The sequence below is a fragment of the Prunus avium genome, chromosome 5 (assembly GCF_965620075.1).
Source record: "Prunus avium chromosome 5, drPruAviu1.hap1.1, whole genome shotgun sequence".
Lineage (NCBI taxonomy): Eukaryota > Viridiplantae > Streptophyta > Magnoliopsida > Rosales > Rosaceae > Prunus > Prunus avium.
In genome coordinates this window covers 14,810,831-14,837,540 of record NC_142288.1, presented here as the reverse complement: position 1 = coordinate 14,837,540, position 26,710 = coordinate 14,810,831, and the positions used below count along the sequence as shown (strand labels likewise).

The following is a 26,710-nucleotide window of genomic DNA, read 5'->3' as shown; positions in this document are numbered from 1 at the left end:
GTATTTTATGGAAATTGCATGTGTACGCAAGCTTTGATTATTATTTGAATGATATTTTGGGTCTTTATGGAATTTATGCTTTTGAGAGTTTATTTTTTATACTATGAATAAATATTTGGGTACATTGGAATATTGAGAATTTGGAGAAATTGAATTAAGGGAGGGTATATTATTTTATATTATATAATATTATATATATATATATGGGTTTGTGAATCTCACCTTCATATGTACCTTCCCTGGTTCCTATACCCACACATGGTGTTGGATTTTCCGGCATGTGGGCTCCCTTGTATATTGGTTACCGTCACTTTACCACACGTGGCGTTGGATTTTCCAGCGTGTGGTAAAGGTCTGGGCACCTTTGGTCAGGTGTGCCGTAGGCCCTTGGCTGGGCAGTCTACGCGCGTAGGACATGGTTTGGTTTGGCCACACGTGGTGTTGGATTTTCCGGCGTGTGTGCTGTAGAGCGATAGTCCCCTAGTTGGACAGCTCATCCCTAGACGTATGATAGAAAGTTGAAACCCTGTGGGCTAGTCAAATAATCCCCGTGTTGGATTGTTTTCTCCCGGTATATGATGTGTACTATGATATGTACTTTCCCTAGTTACGTAACCCACACGTGGCTTTGGATTTTCGGCTGTGTGGGCTCACTTAGTCACTATCACTTTACCACACGTGGCGTTGAATTTTTCGGTATGTGATAAAGATCCGGGCACCTTTGGTCGGGTGTGTCGTAGGCCTTCACAAGCAGTCTGCGCACGTATGACTTAGATTGGCCACACGTGGCATTGGATTTTCCGATAGTCCCCTGGTTGGACGGCTTGTTCCCTAGCCACATGGTTATTGAGGAATCTTCCATGTGGTCTAGTCAAACAATTCCCCGGTTGGATTGTTTTCCCCTAGTACATGATGATGGTGTGAGTGTGTGTGTGTATATATATATATATGTGGATTTGTTTTTGGGTTGGGGTTTCTTGAGCATGTGCATGGTGAGTGCTCTGCACAGGTGTGATCATTGTTATGATGTATGGACAGTGTTGTTTTGCAATATACGCCTTGGATAGGGTATGGTTACGAGAAAGAAATGATTTTGGAAAAGTAATTTGAGTTTTAGAGTAAATTGTTAGTTTTAAAAGAGTTATGCATTGTATATGTGAGTTTTTACGGGGAAATGGTTTTGAGTTATGAATCATGTGAAGAAAGGAATTTATAAAATATTTAGTTATATGCCTTGTGGAAATTAAAGTTGAGAATGAATCTAAATTTAATTGTTGGTTTTACTTGGACAATATCTATATATTTTCTTAATTGTGATCCTTTTTAGTTGGAAGAACTACGTGTGGTTTTAACCCTCATTAAGTGTACATAGGCAACCTGGGTTCACCTAGGTGCAGTCGCAAATTGATATGTTTGAGTTTTGTTTGATCTGTTATAGTACATTGTATTAAAGGATTGTTTATGAGGCCGGAGGCCCATTGTAATTTCTATGTGCTACTGCATTGTGTGTGCTGGCAATTGGTTGTTATTATGTTGTTTTTGATAGGTGGAAATTTGGTAAAGTCCATTTTCCAGGGGAGACATTGCCGAAATTTCAGTAGGAGTCTCGGTCCCTTTTTTTCCCTAGTTTCGGAGAAAGGGACTATTTTTAGTAAATGGGCCTGATATCGATTAGATGTCGAAACAACCACGGGGTCCGTCACGGATTTCGAGGGGGAATCCAGGTCGGGTCTCGTCAATAGTGGTGAAATATCCAGATTGCAAAATCACATGTTTAACTTTAGGGCATATTTCCAATAAAATTGATGTTGGGAAGCTCTCATTTTTTCCGCCAGATTTTCTTCAGATTCAGACCAATCTTGGAAGCTTTTTCCATCATGCCAGGTACAAAACTTATTCCCTTTGTCTTGCTTGACCTGTTGGTGTAATGGTGTGTCGACGATTTGGAGTTTTTCAGTCTTCGGAAAATTCCCCGAACCACCGTTGTCGGTGACGACGTGTGACCTTTTGGTTTGGACCTAGAATGATTCCAACATCGTCCTGAGCATGACAATATGCTAGGATTGACGAGATTCCATCGTTTGATTGCCGATCAGAGTTTCGCCAATTATGCACTGTTTAATTGGGAATGGTCGAATAGTCAGATCAGTCCTATCTTGGAGTATGTTCTTCCTTGTATTGTCAGGAGTATGTAGGAACTTAATGATCTAGAATTGAAGGTTTGGATATTCTAGATCGACGATTATAGGGTTAGTGTTGTTGATCAACGTCCTATTGTGCGATCGATGATGATTCGATTGTTAGATCATGGCCAAACTCTTGGGACGTGTTTAGCGGACTGTTGTTGACTTTTAGGAACTTCCGAATGGGAGATTGGAGGTTGTGGGGACCACGGGCGCAATTGATCTAGTTGGTGGGCCCTACCAGCTCGGTTGACCGAAGCTCTTCCGAGACCGCCTTAACCTTTGGGAACACTTGATACAACTCCTGGACTTATCCGTTTATGGTTCACACTAGGGGTGGGCTTGGTTTGGGTTGGTTCGGTTTTAAGTTCAACCCAAACACCGAATCATAGGCTTCGTTTTGGCTATTTTGGAAACCGAAACCAAACCATAATTGATGAAAACCAACCACTTCGATTAACCGGACTTGATGGGTTGGTTTGGTTCGGTTTGGGTTTTTTTGGCTTTCTTAGAGAGAGAGAGAGAGAGAGAGAGAGAGAGAGAGAGAGAGAGAGAGAGAGAGAGAGAGAGAGAGAGAGAGAGAGAGAGAGAGAAAGAGAGAGAGAGAGAGAAGAAATAAAAGCGATGGAGAGAGGGAGAGATGGAGAAGAAGAAGAAGAAGAGGAGAAAAAGAAGAGAGAGAGAAGAAGAAGAAGAAGAAGAAGGAAAAAAAGAAGAGGGAAACTATGTAATATATATATAATATTATATATAATATCTTTTTAATACAATCGGTTTGGTTTGGTTAAACCGTGGTTTTGAATATTGCAAACCGTACACTGAACCATATATTTCGGTTTGGTTTGGGTTCAAACCGTTGACCAAAAGAAGATTGAAAAAAAACAAACAAACCAACCCAAACCATCGGTTTGGTTTAGGCGGTTTGACCGGGTTACCGGTTTGAATGCCCAACCTTAGTTCACACACACTTAGGATTCTGGGAAAACTAGAGTTTCAATTTAACCACCGGTTCTGGTTTCTAGTTTAATCTAATGCCTGTATTCGTTAAAATTAGGTTCTCGGGCAATGCGTAGTGCTTAGGACGAACCTGCTTGGGGTTGAGCTTGTGTTGGACCATTTGTGATTCGACTTTCTTTTCTAAACTATAATTTAAGACTTTGAAATGCTTATAAGCTTTTATTTTGATTATTATTCAATTCATGCACGGTTTTATGCAAGGTCTTGGGTGCATTTTCTCTTATGACTTATAAAGTGGGTTAGAGATACTTGTTTTTGCTATAATTAAGCTTTATGGTGGTTTTATGTAATATCATCGGAAAGCTTTATTGCCTCCTTGTTATGATTTCATGGGTTGTTACAACTTAAGATATGATTTGAGAGTGCATTCATGCTATCTTAGGTTTTGACTCATTTTTACTTATATGGTTTTCATGTCTAAATTGCCCTTAACTTTTTATCTACTTTTGCTTTTAGAGTTTGGAAACTTTGAAAAGAAATTACTCATGAGTCAGCTCTTCATATATGATTTGGAAAGTAGGGCTTAAGGGTTCGTTAGGTGGCTTGAATAGCCTGGTTTATATGAGTCTGATTTGATGGGATTTGAGGAAGTGGATTTATAATAAGGTTTTGGGAAATTGTTTTCAAACTCACCTTAGGTACCCTAGTTGCCTTCAAATGATATGTTTCCTTTGGATTATCAATTGCCTTCGGAATATAAGTTGCCTTTGGATGTGGTTGTATTACCCTATTGCCTTCGGTATCGCCTACGCGTGTATGACATGCCCACACGTGTATCAGGGATGCTCGACACATGTGGTGCCAGGATCATGCCCACAGATGTTGCACGTGTGGTTGCCATAATATATGCCCACACATGTTACGTACACGTGCAGTTTCCAGGATAAATGCCCATTCGTGCATGACACGCTCTACATGTGCGACTTCCAGGATTTTTGCATGCACATGTTGATTTGTTCTTCGTGTGCAGTTGCTAGGATTTTCCTTGCCACCATGTTCATTTGGTCTGCACAGGGTTGACCAATTTGATGATACAATTGGGTTACTTGAGACTATGGTACTTTTACTATTTTGAGATGATTTGCTTACATGGTTTTAATTACTTATTTCTACTTATAATTTTCTTGGTTTGAGATGGTTTATGTTAAACTTATGATTGGTATTAGATAAGAGTCATAGTGGAAATGTTTACCTTTTTATGAAGGTTTCTTTTGTTCATAACTTGGTTTGTTTATGACTTATTTGAGTTCGGTTATTTATCTTTTAGATTCACTTGATTTCTTGTTTTGAGTTTACATTTTACCTTGAGTATTTTCTATAGTTCAGTTTTACCCTGAGTTTCTGGTTGCGTCTTTGGGATTATTCACCTTGAATTTTGGTTATCATTTATGTTATGGGTTACAAGTATTGTGTATATACGTCTGGTGGATGTCATTATCTTTCTGTATGGTATATATATAAAGGGTATCATGTGGTTTTTCAAAAAGTTTTACGAAATTGGATGGGTTAGTATATTTTGTATATTATTTTTCAAAAACTTTCCTTTTTGTCCACTCACATTTTCCTGTTTTGCACCCTCATGACTTAGAAAGACGAGGTCGAGCGCGCCACATTGAGGAAACTTTCGAGCTTGGACCACAATTCCGCCGTAATAGGGTTGAGATATTTCTTTGAAGTGCCTTTTTATCATTGTAAACTTAAACTAGTTAGACTGCTATGATATTGCCTTTAATTTGGTAGGGTTTTGTGAGGCTTCAGGCCATGTATCTTTGTTTTGTGGCTTGTGTGACTGAATCTTGTGCGTGCTGAATGATTGAGGTATTAGTTTATGATTTTTTTCTACAAGGCAATTGGATTTTGAGCTAATTACAAGGGAGACTCTACCAGTTTTCCGGCAGAAGTGAAACCCCATGGGTCTTGAATTAGGCCAAAAAGTGTGGTTTAGTACGTTGGGCCCGACACCTGCTAGATGTCGGACAAGCACTTCGTCATAGATTTTGATGGAGAATTCGGGGCGAGTTATGTGACTTGAGTTTGTGCATCATACAACTCCATCAAGCTTTATTTTTTGATTCTGATTTTCCCACTCCCCTTTTATCCACTTACAACTCCATTTTTTAAAAATTGCATGTTCTCACTCTTGTTTTGGTCACTCACACTCCCCTTTATCTTATAGTAAAAAGTATTAACAAACAAAAGGGAGTGTAGGTGGATAAAAGGGGAGTGGAAAATCACCACCCTTATTTTTTTGTCAGAGGAATGAACATGTAATTATCATAGAACATGACATACAAGCACACAACACAAAAATCAAAACAATAAAAAGAAGGACTTAACCAAACAAAATAAAAATCCAATCCGAAATACAAATAATTTAGACTCTAAACAACAACAAAAAACCCCAAAACATAGAAACCCGTGAAACAACAAGTAGCCACCGCTGCTGCAAAGGGAAGAAGGGCCATGGTAACTGACAAAGGGGATTTGTAGAGCATGGGTTTGGGGTAATAAGCCACCACCATGCATCAAGCTCAAGCATCCATGTATTGGTCACATCAAAATCTCATATATGAGGATGGGGATGGGTTGTAAGGGAGAAGCAACTACAACAAACCAGGAGACAACCAAGACAATCCTATAAATGACAGAGGTCGAATAAAAGCAAACAAATTACAATAACAAATAAATGAAACCCTAGCCCTAAAATTGCCGCTAAGAAGGGAGCCAAAAGAACAATAGAAGAAGAGACAAAAACGACGTCGTCTCGTCAAAGCTTTAAGAAACACCTGATAGACTTAATAGCCACAATGCGAATAGATCTTAATTGGACGACGACGAGGAATAAAAGGCAGAGAAGAAGTAGTAAGATATTAAACAAGAGGTGGATCAAAAAAGGGGTAATGAAATCGAAGATGGAGAATTGCACACAACTACTAGAAAAGCCATAAAAGCTCATTGTTGAAGAGTTGTCGCTTTGCTTGTTCAAATTCACTGTTCAGGTAGCTACGTTGCATCTCGTTCAACGATCGCTCAAATTCCTCCGAAATGTTAACAGATGTGGACATGGGTGTGGCTTGGGATACAGCCACAGTCTAGGGGTGGCAATTTCCGATACGACCCGTTACACGACTCGAAACTCGCACGGAAAAAACACGACATGAATCCGCACCATTAAAAAACATGTTATTTTCGAGTCAACTCGCTAGTGACCCGTTTATAAACGGGTGGGTCAACCCGCCAACTCACTAAAACACCTGTTTAACCCGTTTATTAAATGGGTCAACTCGCCAACCCGCTAAAATACCTATATAACCTGCTAACCCGCTAAAATACCTATGTAACTTGCCAACCTGACACCTGTTTAACCCGTTTATTAAACGAGTCAACCTTCTAACTCGCTAAAATACCTATATAACCCACCAATTTGCTAAAATACCTATGTAAGCCAACCCATTTCTTTGTTTTTTCTTCATTTTCTTAATTTTTTTAATTTTTTAATTTTGTAAAAATTTTTTAAAATTTTTTATTTAATTTCTCATTCTCAATCTTTATAATGTAGAGGCAAAATGCAATAATTATTTTATATAAAAAATAAAAATGCAATTACTTGATTAATTTATCAAAATTTAGATTTATTTATTTATTTTTTATTTGCTACCACTTAACGGGTTAACACAACATGACCCGAAACCCGTACGGGAAATTAACGTGTCAACCCGAAAATGACACGTTTATTAAACGAGTTGATTTTGGGTTTAGCATTCTTGATACGTATATAATCCTGACATGACACGAACCTGACACGACCCGACCCATTGCCAACCCTACCACAATCCCTAGTAAGATGATGAATAACAAAAAAGTTAAACTCATTGCTTAATTCAAATTTTCCAAGAACACCAAAATTGGGATTTGCTTGAGAAAAGTCTCAAAGTCTAAATGATAACTGGAATCTCAATTTTACATTTCCTTTTTGGTTTTTTATACGCGTCTAATTGAATTTTTTGTCCCATTATTTCTTTCCCAATTTATAGAGATTTAAGTCTTCACAAATACAACTCTTGAAAAAAATAAAGATATTGGAGCACAAGATTTCCAGTACACGGATAACAATAATATTGGGATAACTGCTCTTAAAACCTACTCAAATACAGATGCCAAAGATTCAAAAAAATAAACAGATACAAGGGGCTTGTAGCCGAAATCCTGAAGTGGTTAAGAATATTTACACCTACATTCGAGGCCTTAGATTTTATTCCCCTTTTCAATATCGCTTGTATAAAAAAAATAAAAAAAAAACAGAAAATCTGTTGCATTTTCTGTATGCAGACCAGATGAGTGCTACCGAAAAGAAAAAGGGCCAGGCCAGAGAGGTCTCTTCAGTCAGTTGGAAGGGTCTAATCATCACAACATAGAAAAGAAATTAAAAAAGATGGGTGCACGAGGAGAAAATTAGAGTGTGAAAATGGTTTTGATAGATTTATTGCATTTCCGAATTTTAAAAGAAAACATTTGTTACCTAAGCTACTTTCCTAAATGTAAAAATAGAACACCTAAATAGATAGTTTCCGTTTCCACTAAGAATATAGATTGCCTGAAAACATGTTATATAAAAGTTGCACTTCAACTACACTAGCACGTTAACTTCTATCTTCACTTCTGTTGCAGACTTGCAGTTAACACACAGCAGCTGATAGCTCGATCCTCAGAGTGGTTCCTTTACATTGATACTTTCGGATACACCTGAATACAACAACTCAAATGCCAATTCTAAAAAGCACAGAAATATCATGAGCTGAGTGTCCCAGTCAAAGGAACTTCTTCAGGTACATGTGGATCTGTATCTGTCTTGATAGAATTTAGCAGCTGGAGCTTCCTCTGTTCCTGCGCTCTCCTCCTATCAGATTCAAGGATAATGAGGAGGGCAGTGATATCGGCAGGGTTCACCCCACCAACTCTGCTTGCTTGACCAATGGTTTGCGGCCTCACCTAAGAACATGGTATTTCGATTAAACCAGATTTTTCAGACAAAAGCAATATACAACTGCTATAAGATGCATAATGAGAGCAACAGCTTGGTAACAGAGGAAAGATCACTTTCAGAAGCAAGCCTGAGATGAAGCCTGTTACCCGAGTATGACAATGAGGTCACTTTGTTCCGAAGAGAAATGCCCATGGTAGTAAAAGAGTTGGCACAAATGGATAAATAATAAATCAATGGTCAATCTAAGAGTTCAATGCCAAGAGTTAGCGAGACTCACTGTATTTGGTATCAAACAGATCAATCTCTTATGGTCAATCTAAGAGTTCAATGCCAAGAGTTAGTGAGACTCAATGTATTTGGTATCAAACAGATCAATCTCTTTTAAGTTTCTCTCTATCTTCTACTTTTTAACCGTTTGTTTTCCTACATCAGTGCATCTTCTTAGTCATCAACAATCATAATTTCTCCAGGGCGATTTAATATCATGTAACAGATTCAGTATCATGCTTCCAATTTTCATCCACCAGTCGTTACATTAGGGTGTCTATGTATATACAATGACCCCCAAAAAAGGGAAGAATTTAGAACAGGAGTTTAGAACTACAACCATTTTGTCAATAATATAATAAAGAAAATTCATTTCTGCCACGTACGGCAGAGTTCTAGGCATTTGGTAAAAGGTTAAGCCATAATGAAATTAGATATCGGACACACCTTGGAGAGCTTCTCACGTGCTTCAAGTGATAAAGTTGTTATTGCATAGTAATCTAAATCCTCTGGAAGTCGTCTATGCTGTTGATGGACCATCTATAAGTAGAACACAAGTTGGATAATATGGGAGGATGGATAAACAAAATACAAAATCGCTAAGTATCTAAAAATCCTATTTGAGATTATTAAAAATAGAAAATCAATCAGTGAGTTGCATGATTTAAAGTAGTAATGAAGATTTCTTGAAAACAGATAATCTCTCACTTGTTGGAGTTGGATCTGCTGCCGCGAAATGAAACCCTCATACTTGATGTCAATCTCCACACATTCCTTTTCTATTCTAGACAACAGTTTACTCCCAAAACCATGCTTATCAAGAACTTTATACTCTATGTGTGGTTTCTTGAGAAGACTCTCCAGAGTTGTAAAGTCCTTCACTGGCTGACTAGAAAGACGAGTAACATCAGCAGCCAATTCCCCTCCTGATAGAAGTACAAAACAATAACTAAAAGTTCCAGTTATATATCCCAAAACCCGCAGATCTCAGTTTATTCAACTTTTTAATACTATACCCAACTTAATGAACTATTTAAATGGGAAAAAATAAAAAGGAATGAATCCTGGTTAAGTGACAAAAAAATGGAGAACAATAACTTTATAAATTAAAACATGATGAAAAGAAGTATTCAACAAATGACATGAATACTTTGCAAGAAGCATTCCAAAAGGCAATGAAATTTAGAGGTCACATTTTTATCAATTGCTCCTATAAGAGAAACATGTGGATCAAAATAATGCATTACATATGATGGGCATATTTTCCTGTTACTCAATGACAGAATAGACAGGCATTTGATAAAAAACCACTAGAGAAGATTAAGCCATGGAGTGAGTTCAATTAACAATAACAAGATTACAGTTTTAAAAGTTTCAGAAGACTGTCTTAGAGATTCTAATTCAATAACTTCAATAGAACAAGTCAGTCACTTGTACCACAATGCTCCATGAGTTATTTCCCACATCTGAGTTTCTTCCCATCATAAATTTTCTCCACAAGTTGCTTTAAAGTTTCAATTTGAACAAGATCAACCACAAAATTTCCAACTTGTGCTTATTTGGTCCCCTCCTTTTCCGTTTAAACAATGTCAACACACTGTACTCAATTTTTCACGCTTAGATCCCTCCAAGCAATTCTATTAATCTAGTTGGACAAAAAACGACTTTGGGTGTCTCCAAAATGATCTCAACCTAACATGACCATATTGCTTTTGTGCCCAAATCACAGATTCGAGAACCATGTTCCTGAGCAGTACGCAGTTACTATCCCACCACTTTCTGCTGTAACCTGCAAGCCCTAAGTTTTGGCAAGTTGGGATACCTATCTTGATAAATATTTCAAGATTTTTGTTTTTGATCTGAAAATATTTCAAAATTGAAAGGGATACATTCAATAAATTTTCTTATACAAATCTCTTTGAATTTATACACCCATAATAGATCATAGGGTGGGTTACGGACCACATGATGCTCACATGAACAGAGAGTGAATTATATGCTTGCCTAGCTACGTGGACTTCAGATCTGAATGAAATTGCATGGATGTTTCTTCCTTCTAGTTAAGACAATTAAATGGAAGGAAAACATTGACATAAAGTGAAAACTGCAGGGTTGGCATCATTGTTCATATTGAAACCAAAGAGATAACATCAACGCACAAACCGTAAATCGGATCAAAATTGACTGAAAATTGAGCCCCCTTGTCCCATTTAGTAAAAACCCTAAATCCCCTTTTCTAATCCTCCACGTTAATTGCGAGAAGAATGAGGTTCTGATAGTTGGGCTGGGGTGAAAGTTCAATAATTCCCCGGTACATCTGCAGCAGGTGTGTTCAAATTGACGGAATTAAGAAATTGGACTTGATATGTTAACGACTGCACGTGAGATGACAAAATTGAGAAAGTTGAAATCATGGTGACCAAAATTGTCTTTGAACCTAACCCCAGTGACCAAAAATATTTTTTACCCTAAATTGTAAGGTTAACAGTTGAAGTTGAAATCAAGGACAAATTGAAACTTTCAGTGAACTAGATGTGGAAAATGTACGCTTCCTCTAGTAGTTTATTAAATATGCCAGATTGAACAGAGCAAAGTACACAACAGTATACAACAATAGTAAAGGTGTAAAGAAGCTGCCAAATATAAGAAGCATTAAATAAAGATGATAACCTGAAATTCTGACACTTTTCAATCGCTTCTTTTCTTCTAAAATTCGAGCTTGTTTGTCCTGGTAGAGTTTCCATCGTCTATCATCTATTAACCCAATTTCATGCCCCAATGGTGTGAGACGGCTATCAGCATTGTCAGATCGAAGAAGTAACCGGTGCTCTGAGCGGCTACGTTGGAAAATAAACGATACAATGTTATGGAATTTTAATACTAATAAGCTCAAGAATTGACATATAAAGTATATATTTATTTTCCGCAAAGATGACTGTGGCTAAGCAGATACGTCAAACTATCACACAGCCCATAACCTCAAAAATTATATGAAATCATGTTCGGAACGTTTGTACACCATAAGAACCAAAATTAAAAGCTGTATTATATTATAAATTTAGTTTGAACTAGCTATTCTCCTCTCTCCTTTTAAAATTATCTTCCAACTATTTACATTGCCTATTTTGCTGTTTTTCAGCCAAAAAAAAAAATGAAGAAAGAAAAAGAAAACAGCACCTTACCCAAACTTAGATAGGACATGGAAGATCTTAGATAGGACATACATGGTTTTCTTGACCATATTAACCAATTGGAGCCAAGCTGAAAACTTCCATGTCTAGATAGATGAGCATATCTTCCAAACAAGTCATAAAATAAAAACATAAGGAAAATACCCACACAAAAAAACCCTTTAACAGACAATTCTCGAGTCAGGGTCGGGCGAACATCCGCCCCTTTTCCAGCACCCCATATAGATATGAGAGGTTTTCCTTTTCCTAATGGCCCATAAATTCTAGCTGCACCCTCCCTGTCTAGGTTCTATCTGTTCATTTTTCCTTCTTATCAAGTGACCTCCTCTCATTATGCACCTATTGTTCAACACCATTGGCAACTCAAGGAAGATGATATCCACTTCTTTGATGAATCTAAAACTACACAATTCAACAGTCTTGCAAGTTTTGCTTGTATCTTGCAAAACATTGATGTAACCGCTTATGAAGTAATCAAGTCCAACCATCACATATGCAATAACCTCAACCAACCCACAAAATTTAAAACTCCTCCTACGCTTGATGCCATTTCAATAGTTGATTATCAAAACTAAAAGTATGAAAGAAAATAACAATGAACTTATGAATATTTAGATACTTTCATGAGATCATTACCTTGTTAACATGCGATAAGGCTCTCGAAGGTCCTTCGTGACCAGATCATCAATCAATGTTCCTACAAAACTGCTTTCCCTCTCAAGAACAATGAGGGACTTGCCATCTGAATGTCTGGCAGCATTAATACCAGCAATAATGCCCTTCAGAAAAGAACCAGAAAGCAATCATTTTTTATAAACAATAACCAGAAAGCAAAAATTTCTTTTACACAAGTTAATTATGTTATGCAATACTTTCGAATGTACCATTACATCAACAACTATAGATAGATTGTATTCCACAATACACCAACTGAATAAAGGCACTCTAAATAATTACTTGTGCTGCAGCCTCTTCATAGCCTGTAGTTCCGTTTATTTGACCAGAGAAGAAAAGCCCATCAATTTTCTTTGTCATAAGAGATCGAGAACATTGATGAGCAGGCAAGAAATCATACTCTACAGCATAAGCAGGCCTCAGCATTGAACAATTTTCAAGTCCAGGCAAAGTCCTCAAGAGTGGTAATTGTAGTCTCTCTGGTAAACCAGTTGAGAATCCCTGTGTGAGAAGGAAATGATGAATATTGGGAAAAAAAGTTTAAACGAAGCATCTATGTAACACATATTATAAGACATTGATTATAAGTATCATCTACTCATAGCAAATCTGGTAAAAACTTGGCAAAATTAGGAGATCTATATGCATTCAATTAGAGAAATATTGACATAAAAAATATATCACCGATATCATAAGTAGAAAGTGGGCCCAGTCATGCAGTTAATTTATTCATATTTATATTTATATTTATATTTTTCTCTTTTTCATCTAAAAAGAAGATACCTGCACATAAAGCTCAGGCACATCTCGGCCCTCTGGTTCAAGAAATATTTGATGAGACTCTTTATCCTGAAAGCGAACAATCTAAACCAAAAAATAAGGCCAAAATTATATCAGTAAACTTCTCATAATGGGAAAAAAAGATGGGAAAAAAATATTACCAAGGAATCTTTTTATCAATGTTCAACAAGGGTATATTGAACAAGTGATGGCTAAGAAGGAAAATTGTTGGAAACCATGTTTGGCATATGTTATTTGGCTTTGTCATCGTCCTTTATTAGTTTTTACAATTGTTTGATCCTTAGAAATATTTTAGTCAGTCTTGTAAATTTTTCAAACATAAATATACAGATTTGGGTAGCCTCATATATATTGTTGCCGCCACCCAAAAATGGGAAACTAAAGAGTTCCACAATAACCAGAATGGCAACAACTAAATGCATTACCATATGAAAAATTTCACTCATTTATGGCCTCATTTCATAATGCTATTAAAGGAGGCTTTGAGAATCACTTGGAATATCCCTCTCCATTTCTCACCTCCTAAGGAATTGTAGTTCTAGCTATTGTATTAGTGAGAAAAATCTTGTAGATTTCACTCCAGACGTCTAGTTACAGTAAAAGGCAGCTTAATCTTCTGCCCCTGGACATAGGTCTCACATAGAGACTTTAGTCTTTTTATTTTAAAATAAGAAACATGCCTTCATTAATCAAATATAAATAAACAAACAGTGCTAGACAAGGGGAAGGTCTCACATAGAGACTAAGCCATAAATTCTGTGTTGTCCTTGCGTCGCTCGGTTCTTTATATCATAGGTTTTAGTTGCAACAAAAACAAATATGAAAGTGTCTAAACTAGTAGTTCTTTTATGGTTTGAGTATACTTCGCTTGGTGGTGCAATTATAGTTTAAAGGGCCCACTTCATATAAAATGATTAGATGATTAATGGCAAAAATGTCTTTACGATATTAGTTCAATTTCAACTTACCTTATCCTCAATTGAAGGGCAATACCGAGGCCCCTTTGCCTCAACCCATCCTCCATAAGTGGGAGTTTCATGCAAATTGTCTTTGATTAGTTGGTGAGTGACCTTTGTGGTACGTGTGAGATAGCAGCACATTTGTTCCCTTTCAATATGGAAATCAAGATCAAAACTAAACCAGCTGACCTGTTAACCATCAATTCAGATTTAGAACACAATTCTAAAAGCAACAAAACTGACACTTCTGGTTATTAACCGCCAAAATTTGAAAAGTAAATGTCCTTGTTATCTAGCTCACAAGGATTAGAGTCCTCATTTGGGGGGTGGGGCGGGGGGAGAATTTACAAGAAGAATAACATATGCAAATTTTTTTTGTTAATTTAATACAGGCTAAATCAGCATTATCTATCAGCTGAATCAGTTATGATTGTGCCTTACAGTCCATTTGCACCACCTGCATTTCCATACCAATCCTCACTGGTTGCTGGAAACCCTGCGGTCCCCAGGCAGCATCTTACAATTGCTTGTTATCAGCTTCCCTCCACAATTCACCACCCATGCTGAAAGCAGTCAGCTCTCACCAGTTGGCAGCAAGGGCCAATTGCCGGAAAATATTAAGAACTGACTAAATTGATATTTTTTAAAGGGGAAAGAAAAGAAATCAGCACTGATTTTCCTCTCTCAATTGCTTATATTAACCCCAAATAATAGCTGTTCCATTCCTTAAGACCATTCACCCAAACTACCCTAATTTTTCCTAACCTTTGCAATCCAAAATCTAAAAACCTTCAATGCTAAAAGTCCAAAATATATCTCACCCGATAAGACTCCTGAAACCTAAATCTGAGTTTCCAGCAGAAAAAACAATCATAAAATTGCAGCTGCTAAAAGTCTGCCCTGAACCATAAACACTTAATCTCATTATGCCTAGTCGACCACCAAAACTCCAAATAACACCCTAAGTTCAAAATGTCTTTTCCCCAGATTCGCCACCAAAGAACCCCAATAAAGGAATTTCCATTACCCTGACAGTTACTCATTTTTTAACCTATGTCAGATTAGAAACAGGCCCTCTGGTTCCATGTAATGAGTCTCAAATTCAGCAGAGATAGTTTTGCCTAGTCCAGGAGAGAGAACCAAATAGCCAAGTGTTTATCTTGGAACTTTCCATCCTTTGAGAGGCCAAGAAGGTGACTCACGTCCAGTGCATGCCTTATATCATGTGGACACATAATGACATTAAAAATGTATTTACTATCTACTTGCATGACAAGAGTATAAAGCACGATTTAGAATTATGAGTATTGCAAAACCAATATACTGAACCTACATATGGGATTAAAATAGAAGGACCTCTTCATCTCCATGTTGTGGTTCCAATCCAGAAAAATCCACAGTGCGGCAGTCCACACGTGCTGGGGTTCCAGTCTTTAAGCGATCAGTTTCGAATCCAAGGTGCTGCAAGTTTTCAGTGAGTCCAAGTGAAGCTGATTCGCCAGCTCTTCCTGCAGGCATAGAAGTTCTACCAACCCAAATTTTACCACTCATAAATGTGCCCGTCGTGAGAATAACAGAAGGAGCATAGAAGTTCATCCCAAAAAATGTCTGTACACCTTCTACATTGTCATTTTTTCCTAATAAGATATCCGTCACCATTGCCTCTCTAATTGAAAGGTTTGGTGTGCTGGAAAACAAAGCAGAGCAAACTAGTTAACTGATAGAAAGTAACAGCCATACGAACAAAGATATGCAAGACGACAATAAGTGCGATAATTAAGAGTCTAAATCAGTTGTGATCATTAAAAGTATATAGCAGTCTTCAGTGTTATAATTATAACTATAAATCAGTCTTCAGTGTGATATTGACAATAAGATGCATCTCGCCTACTCTCGCCCGTTGTACATATCAACCATCCATATGTGATCTAACAGTTGGGATGCAAGCCCCTAGTGGTCCCTAATTAGGTCCATATTAGATCGTTGTTCATGTAGTTATCTTTTTATACCAAATCTTTTTTTTCCTTTTTGGTTTTTTCCAATTTTTTTCCTTTTTGGTTTTTTCCAATTTTTTTCCATCCATAAGCTGTGGTTAAACAAGGAATTACTATAAACTACAAAATTAATTTCATGTCAAACAACTCAGGTGCTTTTACAATTTTTATGTAAAAGCTTCTACTGTTTGGCTGCAGTAGTTGGCTGTACTCAAGGAGAAATTTCAGGAGACAAAAGTTGTTTGCTAGTCTTTTGAGGCAACTACCTCCATGGTGGTGGGAATTTTGAGGAAAATATGATGATGATGATAGCACCACTATAATTGTATCATTATGCTGTCTAATACTTGATTAAATAGCCAAAATAAAAGAGGAATTTCGAAATTTAGCTTAACAACAATAAGAGATGCAGATCAATCCAATGCTAATACATGCATTTACAGGAAAAAACTATTACATTTCAAAGCATGATAATCCCAAAAAAGATACTCCAATTCAAGCAATCATGATATAGAATTTGCAACACATCCACAAGAACCAGACCATGAAGTCGTCGTGCAGTAAACCACAGTATAAATCGTAATGAGACGCCCCAACTTTATCACTACTAAAAAGGACAGTAGAAATGCAGCGAGATTAAGCAATACTTGCCTCTCTACTATTTTTCTCATTTCCATAGCATATTCCCGTTTATCAGTCTGTGCACGCAATGCTCGAACAGCAGGGCCTCTTGAGGCATTGAGAACACGCTTTTGTAAATAGCACCTAAGCATAAAAAATGAAAATCAGGAACAGTTGCAAACGCTCAAGAGAACAATGGGAGATTCTAAAGCTGAAATGGTAGGAACCAACAAAAAAATTGAACAATTTAAAAGCTAGTTGAAAAGCTAGACCAATAAAAAATTGGCATGTCCCTTAAATATTAGTCTTGCATTTTCACCATGTAAATGTTTTAGCATTAACAAGAAAATTCTTACAGATTCGTAGGCCAGATTTTGAATGTCATACCATAACAAGAATCAAAATCCATTAGGCCAATTTAACGTCCCGAATTATAGAGTATGTCAAAATGCCCTTGCGCTTCACGATTTAGCACATGCAAAAGCAGTCTCTAAAACAACTTTTGTTCACAAAGAAAAACACCAATTAACTGAGATAGTATCTAAAACATTTTCTTCTCCCCTAACACAAGTACAATTGGACCTTTCACAAACATATAGCTCCCAAAAGGCTTTCAAAATAAAAAAGCAATACTTTCCAACCCACCTGTATACCCCAGACAATTGGTATTTTCTGATCATACTCCTATCTCAAAATACTTATTTTCTTTATTTATAAAAATACACTCGTTTTTCATCTCTGCAATCAACCTATGCTTGCAGTACGCTTACCTACACCAACATTCAAGCATTTTATACCATCCTTCTTAATGTATGCACCATTTGACCATTTGTATGATGTAAATACCATAAACCTGCTCATGCACCTACACAAATTATGCAATCTTATAATTCCAAAACTTACTAAGTTATTGAATGCCATTTTTATTGAATTAACTTCATCAAAATGATTCAGAAATCTGCTTAGAAACCAAAACATGAAAGAGTCCAGATTATTTGAATATATATTTACAACAGAAGAATAAAAATAAACAAATAAATGGAGTGAAGTATCAATTCTAAATTTCTAATGTCCATCCTCCAGAGCAAAATCAAGAGCAAGCTACAAACATACTCCTCAAGCTTCTCAAGAAAGAACATCCAAATATAGGAGATTCTATTACTTTACCGGTCAGAAATTTTCCCAATTTCACCACCAAGGGCATCCACTTCATGTACAAGTTGCGACTTTGCTGGTCCACCTACTGCTGGGTTGCAAGGCTGCATCGAACACTTTTATTAAGAAGCGCTTTAAATTATCTGGGTCATGACTCTAAACACCTAAGCCTTTTTGCATGAAGTAATGTGATCACACCTCTATTTGTGTGAGAGCACATGAGAGAGAGAGAGAGAGAGAGAGAGAGAGAGATACATATAACATCAGATAGAAAGCTGAGGAGCTGCAGAATAAATAAGTTGGAATGCTGCATCACAGTTTGTGTGATTGACAAGAAGTATTCTAAACATTTCATCTCATTAGATGAACTTTCTATCAGACCAAAAAATAGGGAAAAAATTGGCGAACTTTCTGGCTGTAAATGATTAAATTTTACAGCTGTTCGTTTTAGTGGAATTATGAGTTAAGAATCCAAAACGAAAATTGATTTCACATATCTAACTTTGAGAAATACAATAAAAGTCCTAAATAAAACATCAAAATTAAGAGGTTATCAAGAAAATCCAGAGTTAAACCTGCCATGCAATCCTATCAATATTTAGTGTCAGTAGAAGAGTTTTTGCCCCTAGACGAGCAGATGCTAGGGCAGCTTCACAGCCTGCATGTCCTCCTCCGACCACAATGACATCATATCTTTCATCAAGTATCCCATCATCACTCAGGCCTGTGAAGTAGGAAACAATATAGTAATTGAATTTAACCTTCAGTATACAAACTTATAATTCCTAAATTTGTGAATGGGAAAAAAGGCCAACTTAAAGTTCAAAAGACAGGGGCAACGTAAAACTCACACATGTTATAGTTTTAAACTTCTAATATCAACAGAAATATCGAAGGATCAGAAAGTTTTTCCTTGAGATTCAGGGAGAACGTCTCTTGGTTTTGCACTCCAACTAAACAATATGTATTCTTTTAGAAGTAGAATTTTTGTTTTATAAGTCTATCAGTTTGGAGCTTAATGAGAGGTAGTTATTCTGATCCATAGAAAGATATATTCTGATTCAATAAAAGATAAAATAGCTCATAATATATAAATAGTTAGAAGTTAGATCAGATGAAGATAAGAAAGGTTGGTAGATTGGAAAGGAAAAAATAGAAATACAAGAAGAGGCTAGGTACAAATTAGATCAACTCTCCTCTCCAGTTTATTATGTGAATGCTATTCCAAAAGAAGCGGTGCAAAGTCCAGAACAAATAAATAGAGGCAAAACAAAGACTGCTCATACAGATAAAAATTCCTGTGAACCATATGTTCCAAAACCACTTCATGCTGTGCGTTTAAAACATCCTACTGCTTATTTGTTGAACTTAATGGGAAGGCTTACTGGTACTCCATACAGAAGCTTAAGGGGAAAAGTTAGTAAAATTTTCAAATTGGCTCTCAAATGATAACCAGACTCAGTATTTTAGAATCCTTCTTCTAATTCTCATCACATCACTCTTCCTTTTTTTCAAAAATTTTGTTACGGTCCACACTTTAATACTTCCATCACAAAGAAGGAAGTTCCTGATTGGTGGTTGGCAGATGCAGGATGGTGATGACATCACCAGCTTGTTCGGATTATGCAGTCCAAGCTGCCCCAAATTAACACACTAAAAAGAATTAATACAGAGTACCCTAACTGAAATTATCACACGGCTGCCCTCCCATCTAAATAAATATCAGAAAAGGAAAGATCCTTGCATTCTACCGTAACTGAAGCCCAAAGAGCTGCTCCAAATTTTACTTTCCCGAGAGCTCGTTCCCTTAACTGCCTTATAATCTTCAAGATATATATATATATGTGTGTGTGTGTGTGTGTGTGTGTATTTACATCTCTAGCTCTACAACGTAATGGAGGATTCGTCATACACATTCCACTGCGCAAGTGATCACTGAACATGAACCAGTCATTATAATCGTGTATGTACCCTTACATTTAATCCAAAAAAGCATCAACACTAGAGGAAAGATTCAAACTTTTATAAGCAGCACATACACTCCAGTCCAGCAGACCGAGGACTTGAAAGCTATAGTAGTGCTATCTGGATAACCTATTAGAATAAGATTCAAGGCGTTCATGACAAGTAAGCATATTTTTCTGCTTTACAAAGGACCCCAATAACGAGAAATAGAAAAAATTTACAAATTTAAAATAATATAAAATAACGGAGAACTTTCTACTCTTTCCTACATTTTTGTTCAGCAACCAAACAGAACATATCACATAATCTTCAACAAAACCAAAGAGAGACAACAAGAAGTTCATAAAGACGCTATACTTAGCAACTAAACGTCACTAATTCTCCAATTTGGACAATATTTTTCCATTGCAAAGAGAATGTAGCAAGTAAAACTGCACCAAAACACTCCACAACAACACACATGACCTGTTCAACAAAATTCCTCACAGACACAGAGAAAGAAGCAAGAAATATGACTAGAGCTGTACCTAGAGAAGTTGAGGCAGCAACGGAGAACCGGCGGGAGAGGTTGCAGGGGAAGAAGGGACTGCAGCGGAAGGGCAGGTCACGCGGCTTGGGAAGGAGACGAGCACAAGGAGAGAGAAGAGGTGTTAGGAGAGGGGAAGAAGAGAAGGGTAAGTGGCGGGCGAGGCGAGAGAGATGAAGAACCGTTAGCGCTGGTGTTGTTGCCATTGGCTATTGCTCAGGCTCTCTCAGTCGTCAAGTTTAGAGAGCTTTCCTTTGCTCTATTATGTATTTTCCTTTTTTCATTTTTGTATTTGTAATGATAATGAATGAGCTTGGCTCTGTTTTTAACCGGTACAGGCGGAAATTCTAGAAAAACAATGTGAGCCGGTGTCAAATCTAGTGATGGCATAAATTCCGGTCCTGCCGGTTTCCGACCCTAATTGGGGTAGATTTCGGGAGAAAATTATGGACGGGTACGGGATTCTCAAATTGTAGAAAGGGTAAAGGGTTGAAAACCCCCCTGGACTATTTGGCTTGTCGAAATGTCCACCCTGAATTATTTTTTCAGCCAATTTAGCCTTCGTATTAAATTTAATCGCCAATTTCACCCCTGCCGTTAGGTTTTCCCCAATTCCATCCAAATGCCTGTCAAATATAAGGGTAAATTTGACATTTTACAAGGTAATGCATTAAGAAAATAAGGAAAATGTAATGTAATATATTTAAACGGTATAGCCGCCCGGCTATACTGGCAACCTTTAAAATTTAATCTCCACCCTCTCTGCCACCTCCTCTAACCCTAACCCTAACCCTAACCCTTCTTTTGTTCCAGAACAGCTCAAGGTGAACACTTTGACACACCCCAAGATTAAATTCGAAGTGAGAAGCTTTTGGAAGGCGGAAATTTGTAGGGCCCTGCACGAAAGGGTTTCTGAAATTGATCCGCATGGCAATATAAGGAAGATTCGCGAAGGCGAAATCGTGGAGACTTTGAAGCTCGTCGGGAAGGGAAACTAGTTCTGCTGGTGAAATGGTTGCTGCACACTGGACTAGCTAATCAAAGAATGCGCTGCTGGAAGGAGGCTGGGATGCTACCCTTGCTTCTGAAACCAACTGGATCAACGGGTTTCACAACTGGCTATGGCTCTCAAATCGGAAGGTATGCTGCGGGCCTAGGAACTGGATATGCATCTATAACTAGCTATAGATCTCGAACTGAAGCAAACATTCCGCCTTGTTTTATCCATCTCCGTCCGAGCTGGCTACCCCTGCTCTTGAGCTGCATGTGAGGAGGAAGGGGCTGGGGAAGACGATGATTGCCTTCCCTTTTTTTTTTCTTTTTTTTTTTTTGGTTGCAGTTTTGTAGTTTTAACAATTTAATTATTTTAAACTTTAAAAAATTAAATTTAATTCAACAGTGAATCACGTGCTCACGTGCCTCTCACGTGGTTTTTTTGACGGTCATTTGGATGGAATTGGGGTAAACCTAACGGCAGGGGTGAAATTGGCGATTAAATATAATACGAAGGCTAAATTGGCTGAAATTTTTGTTCGGGGTGGACATTTCAATTAGCGTGATAGTCCAAGGGGGTATTAGACCATGTACCCTTGTAGAAATTCCCGGTTGGGGGATGTACCAGAGATGGTATTGTCATTCTTATCCTTATACTCAGCCCAATAAGTAATAGAGCCTCATTTAGAGCTCCGATGAAATCTTTAATATAATTTGATAATAACTATTACAGAATATCACTCTCACAACAGGACTCTATATCTGGAGCTCTATATTTGCTATAATTTTATATACGTGCTATTTTCATAATATGAAAATTTATTTTGCTTTAATGTATATTATGATATGTTAATTTTATTTTTTTTAAACATTTCCAAAAAAAAAATTGGACAAGATTTGAAAATCTTATCTATTTTTTAAAAACCTTGACTGTTGCCTTGAAAAAAAAAAAAACCAAGCCTTGCTCGTCAAAAAACCCAAATACAAACCTTATCTAGCCCATCCCTTTTATTGGTAACATTAAATAAAAAATAAAAGAAAGAGGAAACAGCCATTGGTCAACAAGTGAGTATGAGGAGCTGCAGTGGCAAGGCAAGTCACCAACAACACACATGGGATGCTTGACTTCCAAATCCTGCTTCCCTTTGATGAGCTCTCACCAAATTGAATCAAGGGATGCAACCTCCAAATTCACCACACTAAAGCTTCTCTTTGGAAGGATGAGATTACAAGGAAGGCTTAAGTATGCTAGCACAACCCCCTTGTAATGGCTGGCCACTTTGTGTACAAAGGGAAGACCTTGATTTTATCTCTTCCTCTTGCCTCGTACAAAGTGAAACCCTAAAGAACCCTAAGTCAGAGATTGGCTTGTATAGCCTTGTCACTTAAATTGGGTCATCACATGACCCCATTTCCCATGAGTTAGGTCAAACCCAATACCCATATGGTGTGGTAGGCCCTCTTATGTTTCTTGGACTCTTCTCAATTTAAGTTGTCACATACAACTTAATTTTAGATGCCCAAATGGGTCCAAGCCCAATGGGCCTTGGAACCCAATTTATATTTCATGCTCATTTCACATCTTATTAAATCAAAGTGATTAATTAACTCTTTAATTAATGTTGACCCAATCAACTAATCCCTATAGTCATTGATTTAATTATCATCCTAAATACTTATCCAAAGAGTACTTTATGCGAGTGCGATCTATTGGGTTCTGAATGGTGAGGTAATGTGCGATACGTGAACCTTTATCTAAAACGACATTATTTCCATTATTATTTAACTTCAATAGTTAGTTAATTGAAATATCCATTGGATGAGGTAAAATAACTCGGGATTTTAGGAAAAGTCGGGATTTGAAGCGTGGAAAAGGGAAAGTCCTCTGTTTGGCAAATTGAACTTAGAATTTGGCAAATTATGCGTGGAAAATATCTCGGGATTTCCCAATCCAAAATCTCGAGTTGAAATTGTATGAAAATAGACTGAATTGTGAAATTCTCGACCGAGCGGGAATTGAGATTTTCTGCGCACCCAAATCTCCTCAATAAAGAGCAGGCCTCATCTACATCTTCTACAAGGAGAGACAAAAACAGAGAGAGAAGATGGGCAAATCTAACTTCAGTTTTCCATTTGTTTCGTTGCCATTCGGTTTAATGTCTCTTAACTCATCTTTTTTGATGTGATGGAAGCAGGCCTCATCACTTCGGTTTTGTTCCTCTCTTCCTTTCAATCTGACAAGCGTATTTTGACTCTCTCAATCAAGGTAAAAGTTTGAGCTATCATTCTCTCCTCTATCGATGAGTGTATATATTTCTCCTTTTCAGTGCTGCATTGGTTGTTTCTTGATTCTAATTTTGGGGACACGAATTTGAGTTTTGATATAATATGTTGTTTGCTTACAAGTTTTTTTTTTCCGTTTATGTGATCAATGAGATCAATTATTGATTCTTTTGTTGGATTATAGCTATTTTACATTAAGTAATTTATAGGGGAAAGATTTTTGCACCTTAAGACATGAAGAAATTGTTGTGCTTGTTAGTCCTAAATAGTTGTATTGTATAAAAGGGAAAATTGAATAAGTATTCTTCTAGTGAAGTTGTCATTGGTAATCCTACTGCATACAAGGGAAAAAATTGAATATCATGTATTCTTTCAGTGAGTGAAATGTTAGCATTTGAGAGAGCTTTGACCATATGAAAAAGTTTACTGAAAGAAAAACAGATAATAGAATGAGCACAATTTTCTATGTATGTAAGTGCTATACAATATTATGAGTGTGTTAAGTGATCCTTCAATAATCTAGTTGTGTTGAGTAGCTTTTGTGTATGCTATTTAGTTTACTCATCCTTTTGATATGATGACAGCATACCTTATCTCTGGTATTCTTCCTCTCTACCTTTCAATTTGACAAGAGTATTGGCTCTTCTTATCAAGGCAATCTTAGCTATCCAGACATCATTCTCTACTCTTCTTATAATATGATACTTTTATGTCTCAAAATTCATAATGAAGTTTGAATGTCTCCTTTGTGATATGCTTCAAAAGTTTGAAAATGTTTTAATTCGTATGCTTATTGACTTCCACTAGTTTGCACATTATTCCAAGCATAACAAGACAAGTCATGTAGTCCATTTCTTCATGCTTTAGCTACTTCATGAGTTTTGCAGTCACAATTTTCATATAAGTATGACTATGAATTAGTATACAAACCGATCTATTTTACTTATAGAGTTTTTTATGCCATAGTCTTATCTAACATCAATTGGTTCATCCTTTGTTATGGTTCTAAGTTAAGTAGATTACATAATAAGATTATTTATGCATATAAACATGTATGGCTAGTGGTGATGTAGATAACTTCTTGACACACTTAAGTCGCAAGCGTGCTAAACATGAAGAAGAAAACAGGAAGAAAATGACAATTATTCTTGGTACAATTACATCTATGATTGCTATTGTTATCGCATGGTATAATGAAAATTATTTGGTTAAAGTGCCTTCACGTGATTGGGATGAAGAAAGGCAATGTCGCTTGAACTGTTTGTATAATGGGAAGGAGGTTGATTGTATTGAACCATTACGAGTAAGCAAGAATGCATTTAAGAGCTTATGTACGATTTTACATGAAATATGTGGATTGGCTCGGACAAGAAATGTTTCTATTGAGGAATCCATTGCTATATTCCTAAAAATACTTGCTCACAACTTGAAGTTCAGGGTCATTAGTTTTGACTATTATCGTTCTAAGGAAACAATTAGCTGCCAATTTAATGATGTGTTGCGTGCAATGATGAGATTAAGTCAAGAATATTTGAAACTTCAACCATGTGCTATTGGTGGTTCAGAAAGAGACAAGTGGAAGTGGTTTGAGGTAATTTTATTACTAAAGAAAAAAGAATATTTTTTTTTTTGGACAAAATGAAAAAGTATGTTCATGTTATACATTTACCACTTATCTTAAGATGATTTTTGTTTTTTCTTCTTCTATGTCATTAGAATTGTATTGGGGCACTTGATGGAACTCACATTCCAGTAACGGTGTCTGCTGAGGATAGACCAAGATATAGAAATAGAAAGGGTGATATTTTCACCAATGTTTTAGGAGTTTGTGATCCATATCTACAATTTATATATGTACTATCCGGATGGGAGGGTTCTACTTTTGAAGCTCGTGTTTTGCGAGATGCTTTAGCGAGAGATAATTCATTTCAAGTTTCAAGTGGTAATTTATTATACTACTTGTTAAATACCCAAAAATTTAGGTATAAATAACTAACAATTCTTTGAAACTTTTTCTATTGTTGATAAGTATTATCTTGTGGATGCGGGATATGCTAATGGACTTGGTTTTTTAGCACCTTTTCGAGGAACTAGATATGAATGTACTGGAAACAATTGGCCTCAAAATTATAAAGAATTATTTAACTTACACCATTCAATTGCAACGAATTTAATTGAAAGGTCATTTGAGTTGTTTGAAAAACGATGAAGTATATTGCGTAAGCCATCATTTTTCAATATTAAAACACAAATTAGGATTATAAATGCATGCTTTGTATTGCATAACTTCATTCGAATCGGGCAACACAATGACCATGTGCTACAATATCAAGATTTGGGGTTTTTAGCTTCCATGGATCATGAGATATCAAATCATTCTATATTAAAGAGTAATGCAAATAGGATCACAAGTGTTCATGTTACTGATCAATGGACTACTTTTCGGGATACATTAGCAATGTAGATGTTTCATGATTATCAAGCACGAGGCGCCACTAATTCATGATTTTCCAAGCATGATATGTTAATTGAGTTGGAACTATCTCATGTTAAATTTATGTATGAATTGTTAGCATTTAATCATGTCTATTGATTGTTTTTGTTTATTATTGTTCTTTATTATTTAGCTTCATGTTTTTATTATGTTCTTTATGTTTATTCTATTGATTAATTTTGTAGTTATAATCATTTCAAATAAATAAGTTGACGGAAAAAACTAACTAACTAAAGCAGAGGAAAAGAAAAGACAAGCAAGGTAATGAAAATGAAGGAGATGACAAAGCTTACTTCCGTAGGAATATACAAATGGAGCGTTCGTTAGCTAATACACTTCGAGAAGAGCGCTAGATCAGTCAAAGAGATGGTGGTTCGAAAGCAATTGCTTACAACATCGTTGTTGCCACATTGTCTACACAATTCAATATTGAAGTAAGTGCTCATAACATACGAAATTGTGTTAAGACGTGGAAAAGGTATTATGGTATAGCTAGTGATATATTACGTCAGAGTGGATTCATTTGGGATGCAACAAAAAAGATTATCAATGTAAATGAAGAAAATGTCTGGGATAAGTATGTGAAGGTAATTTAATATGCA

At 36.6% G+C, this 26,710-nt stretch overlaps 2 protein-coding genes across 2 annotated transcripts; one reads left to right on the top strand and one right to left on the bottom strand.

The window, feature by feature from the left end:
• Positions 1-7,658: 7,658 nt before the first annotated feature.
• Positions 7,659-20,788, bottom strand: LOC110758050 (glucose-inhibited division family A protein). The gene is made up of 13 exons (XM_088253393.1): positions 20,340-20,788; positions 18,423-18,571; positions 17,860-17,951; positions 16,723-16,836; positions 15,434-15,764; positions 14,087-14,266; positions 13,101-13,181; positions 12,600-12,818; positions 12,279-12,421; positions 11,122-11,288; positions 9,160-9,377; positions 8,899-8,991; positions 7,659-8,189 (listed from the first exon to the last, which is right to left on the bottom strand). Exons 1-13 carry the CDS (start codon positions 20,542-20,544, stop codon positions 7,989-7,991), a joined length of 2,193 nt encoding a protein of 730 aa, XP_088109519.1. The 5' UTR covers positions 20,545-20,788; the 3' UTR covers positions 7,659-7,988.
• A 3,880-nt stretch (positions 20,789-24,668) lies between these two features.
• Positions 24,669-26,078, top strand: LOC148294380 (uncharacterized). Its single transcript, XM_088253733.1, has 4 exons — positions 24,669-25,205; positions 25,331-25,557; positions 25,640-25,688; positions 26,004-26,078. The coding sequence occupies exons 1-4, from the start codon at positions 24,669-24,671 to the stop codon at positions 26,076-26,078; spliced, it is 888 nt and encodes a 295-aa protein (XP_088109859.1).
• The last annotated feature ends 632 nt before the right edge of the window (positions 26,079-26,710 follow it).

What these genes read in the sequence shown, in the direction of transcription:
- LOC110758050 (XM_088253393.1), bottom strand. Translation starts at nt 20,544, where the DNA reads ATGGCAACAACACCAGCGCTAACGGTTCTTCATCTCTCTCGCCTCGCC. An exon ending in TTGATAGGATTGCATGGCAG is followed by an intron (nt 17,952 to 18,422) that starts GTTTAACTCTGG and finishes TGTTCGATGCAG; the next exon opens with CCTTGCAACCCAGCAGTAGG. An exon ending in CACGTGAGAAGCTCTCCAAG is followed by an intron (nt 8,190 to 8,898) that starts GTGTGTCCGATA and finishes CCATGTTCTTAG; the next exon opens with GTGAGGCCGCAAACCATTGG.
- LOC148294380 (XM_088253733.1), top strand. Translation starts at nt 24,669, where the DNA reads ATGGCTAGTGGTGATGTAGATAACTTCTTGACACACTTAAGTCGCAAG. An exon ending in ACAAGTGGAAGTGGTTTGAG is followed by an intron (nt 25,206 to 25,330) that starts GTAATTTTATTA and finishes CTATGTCATTAG; the next exon opens with AATTGTATTGGGGCACTTGA. An exon ending in CTAATGGACTTGGTTTTTTA is followed by an intron (nt 25,689 to 26,003) that starts GCACCTTTTCGA and finishes TCTATATTAAAG; the next exon opens with AGTAATGCAAATAGGATCAC.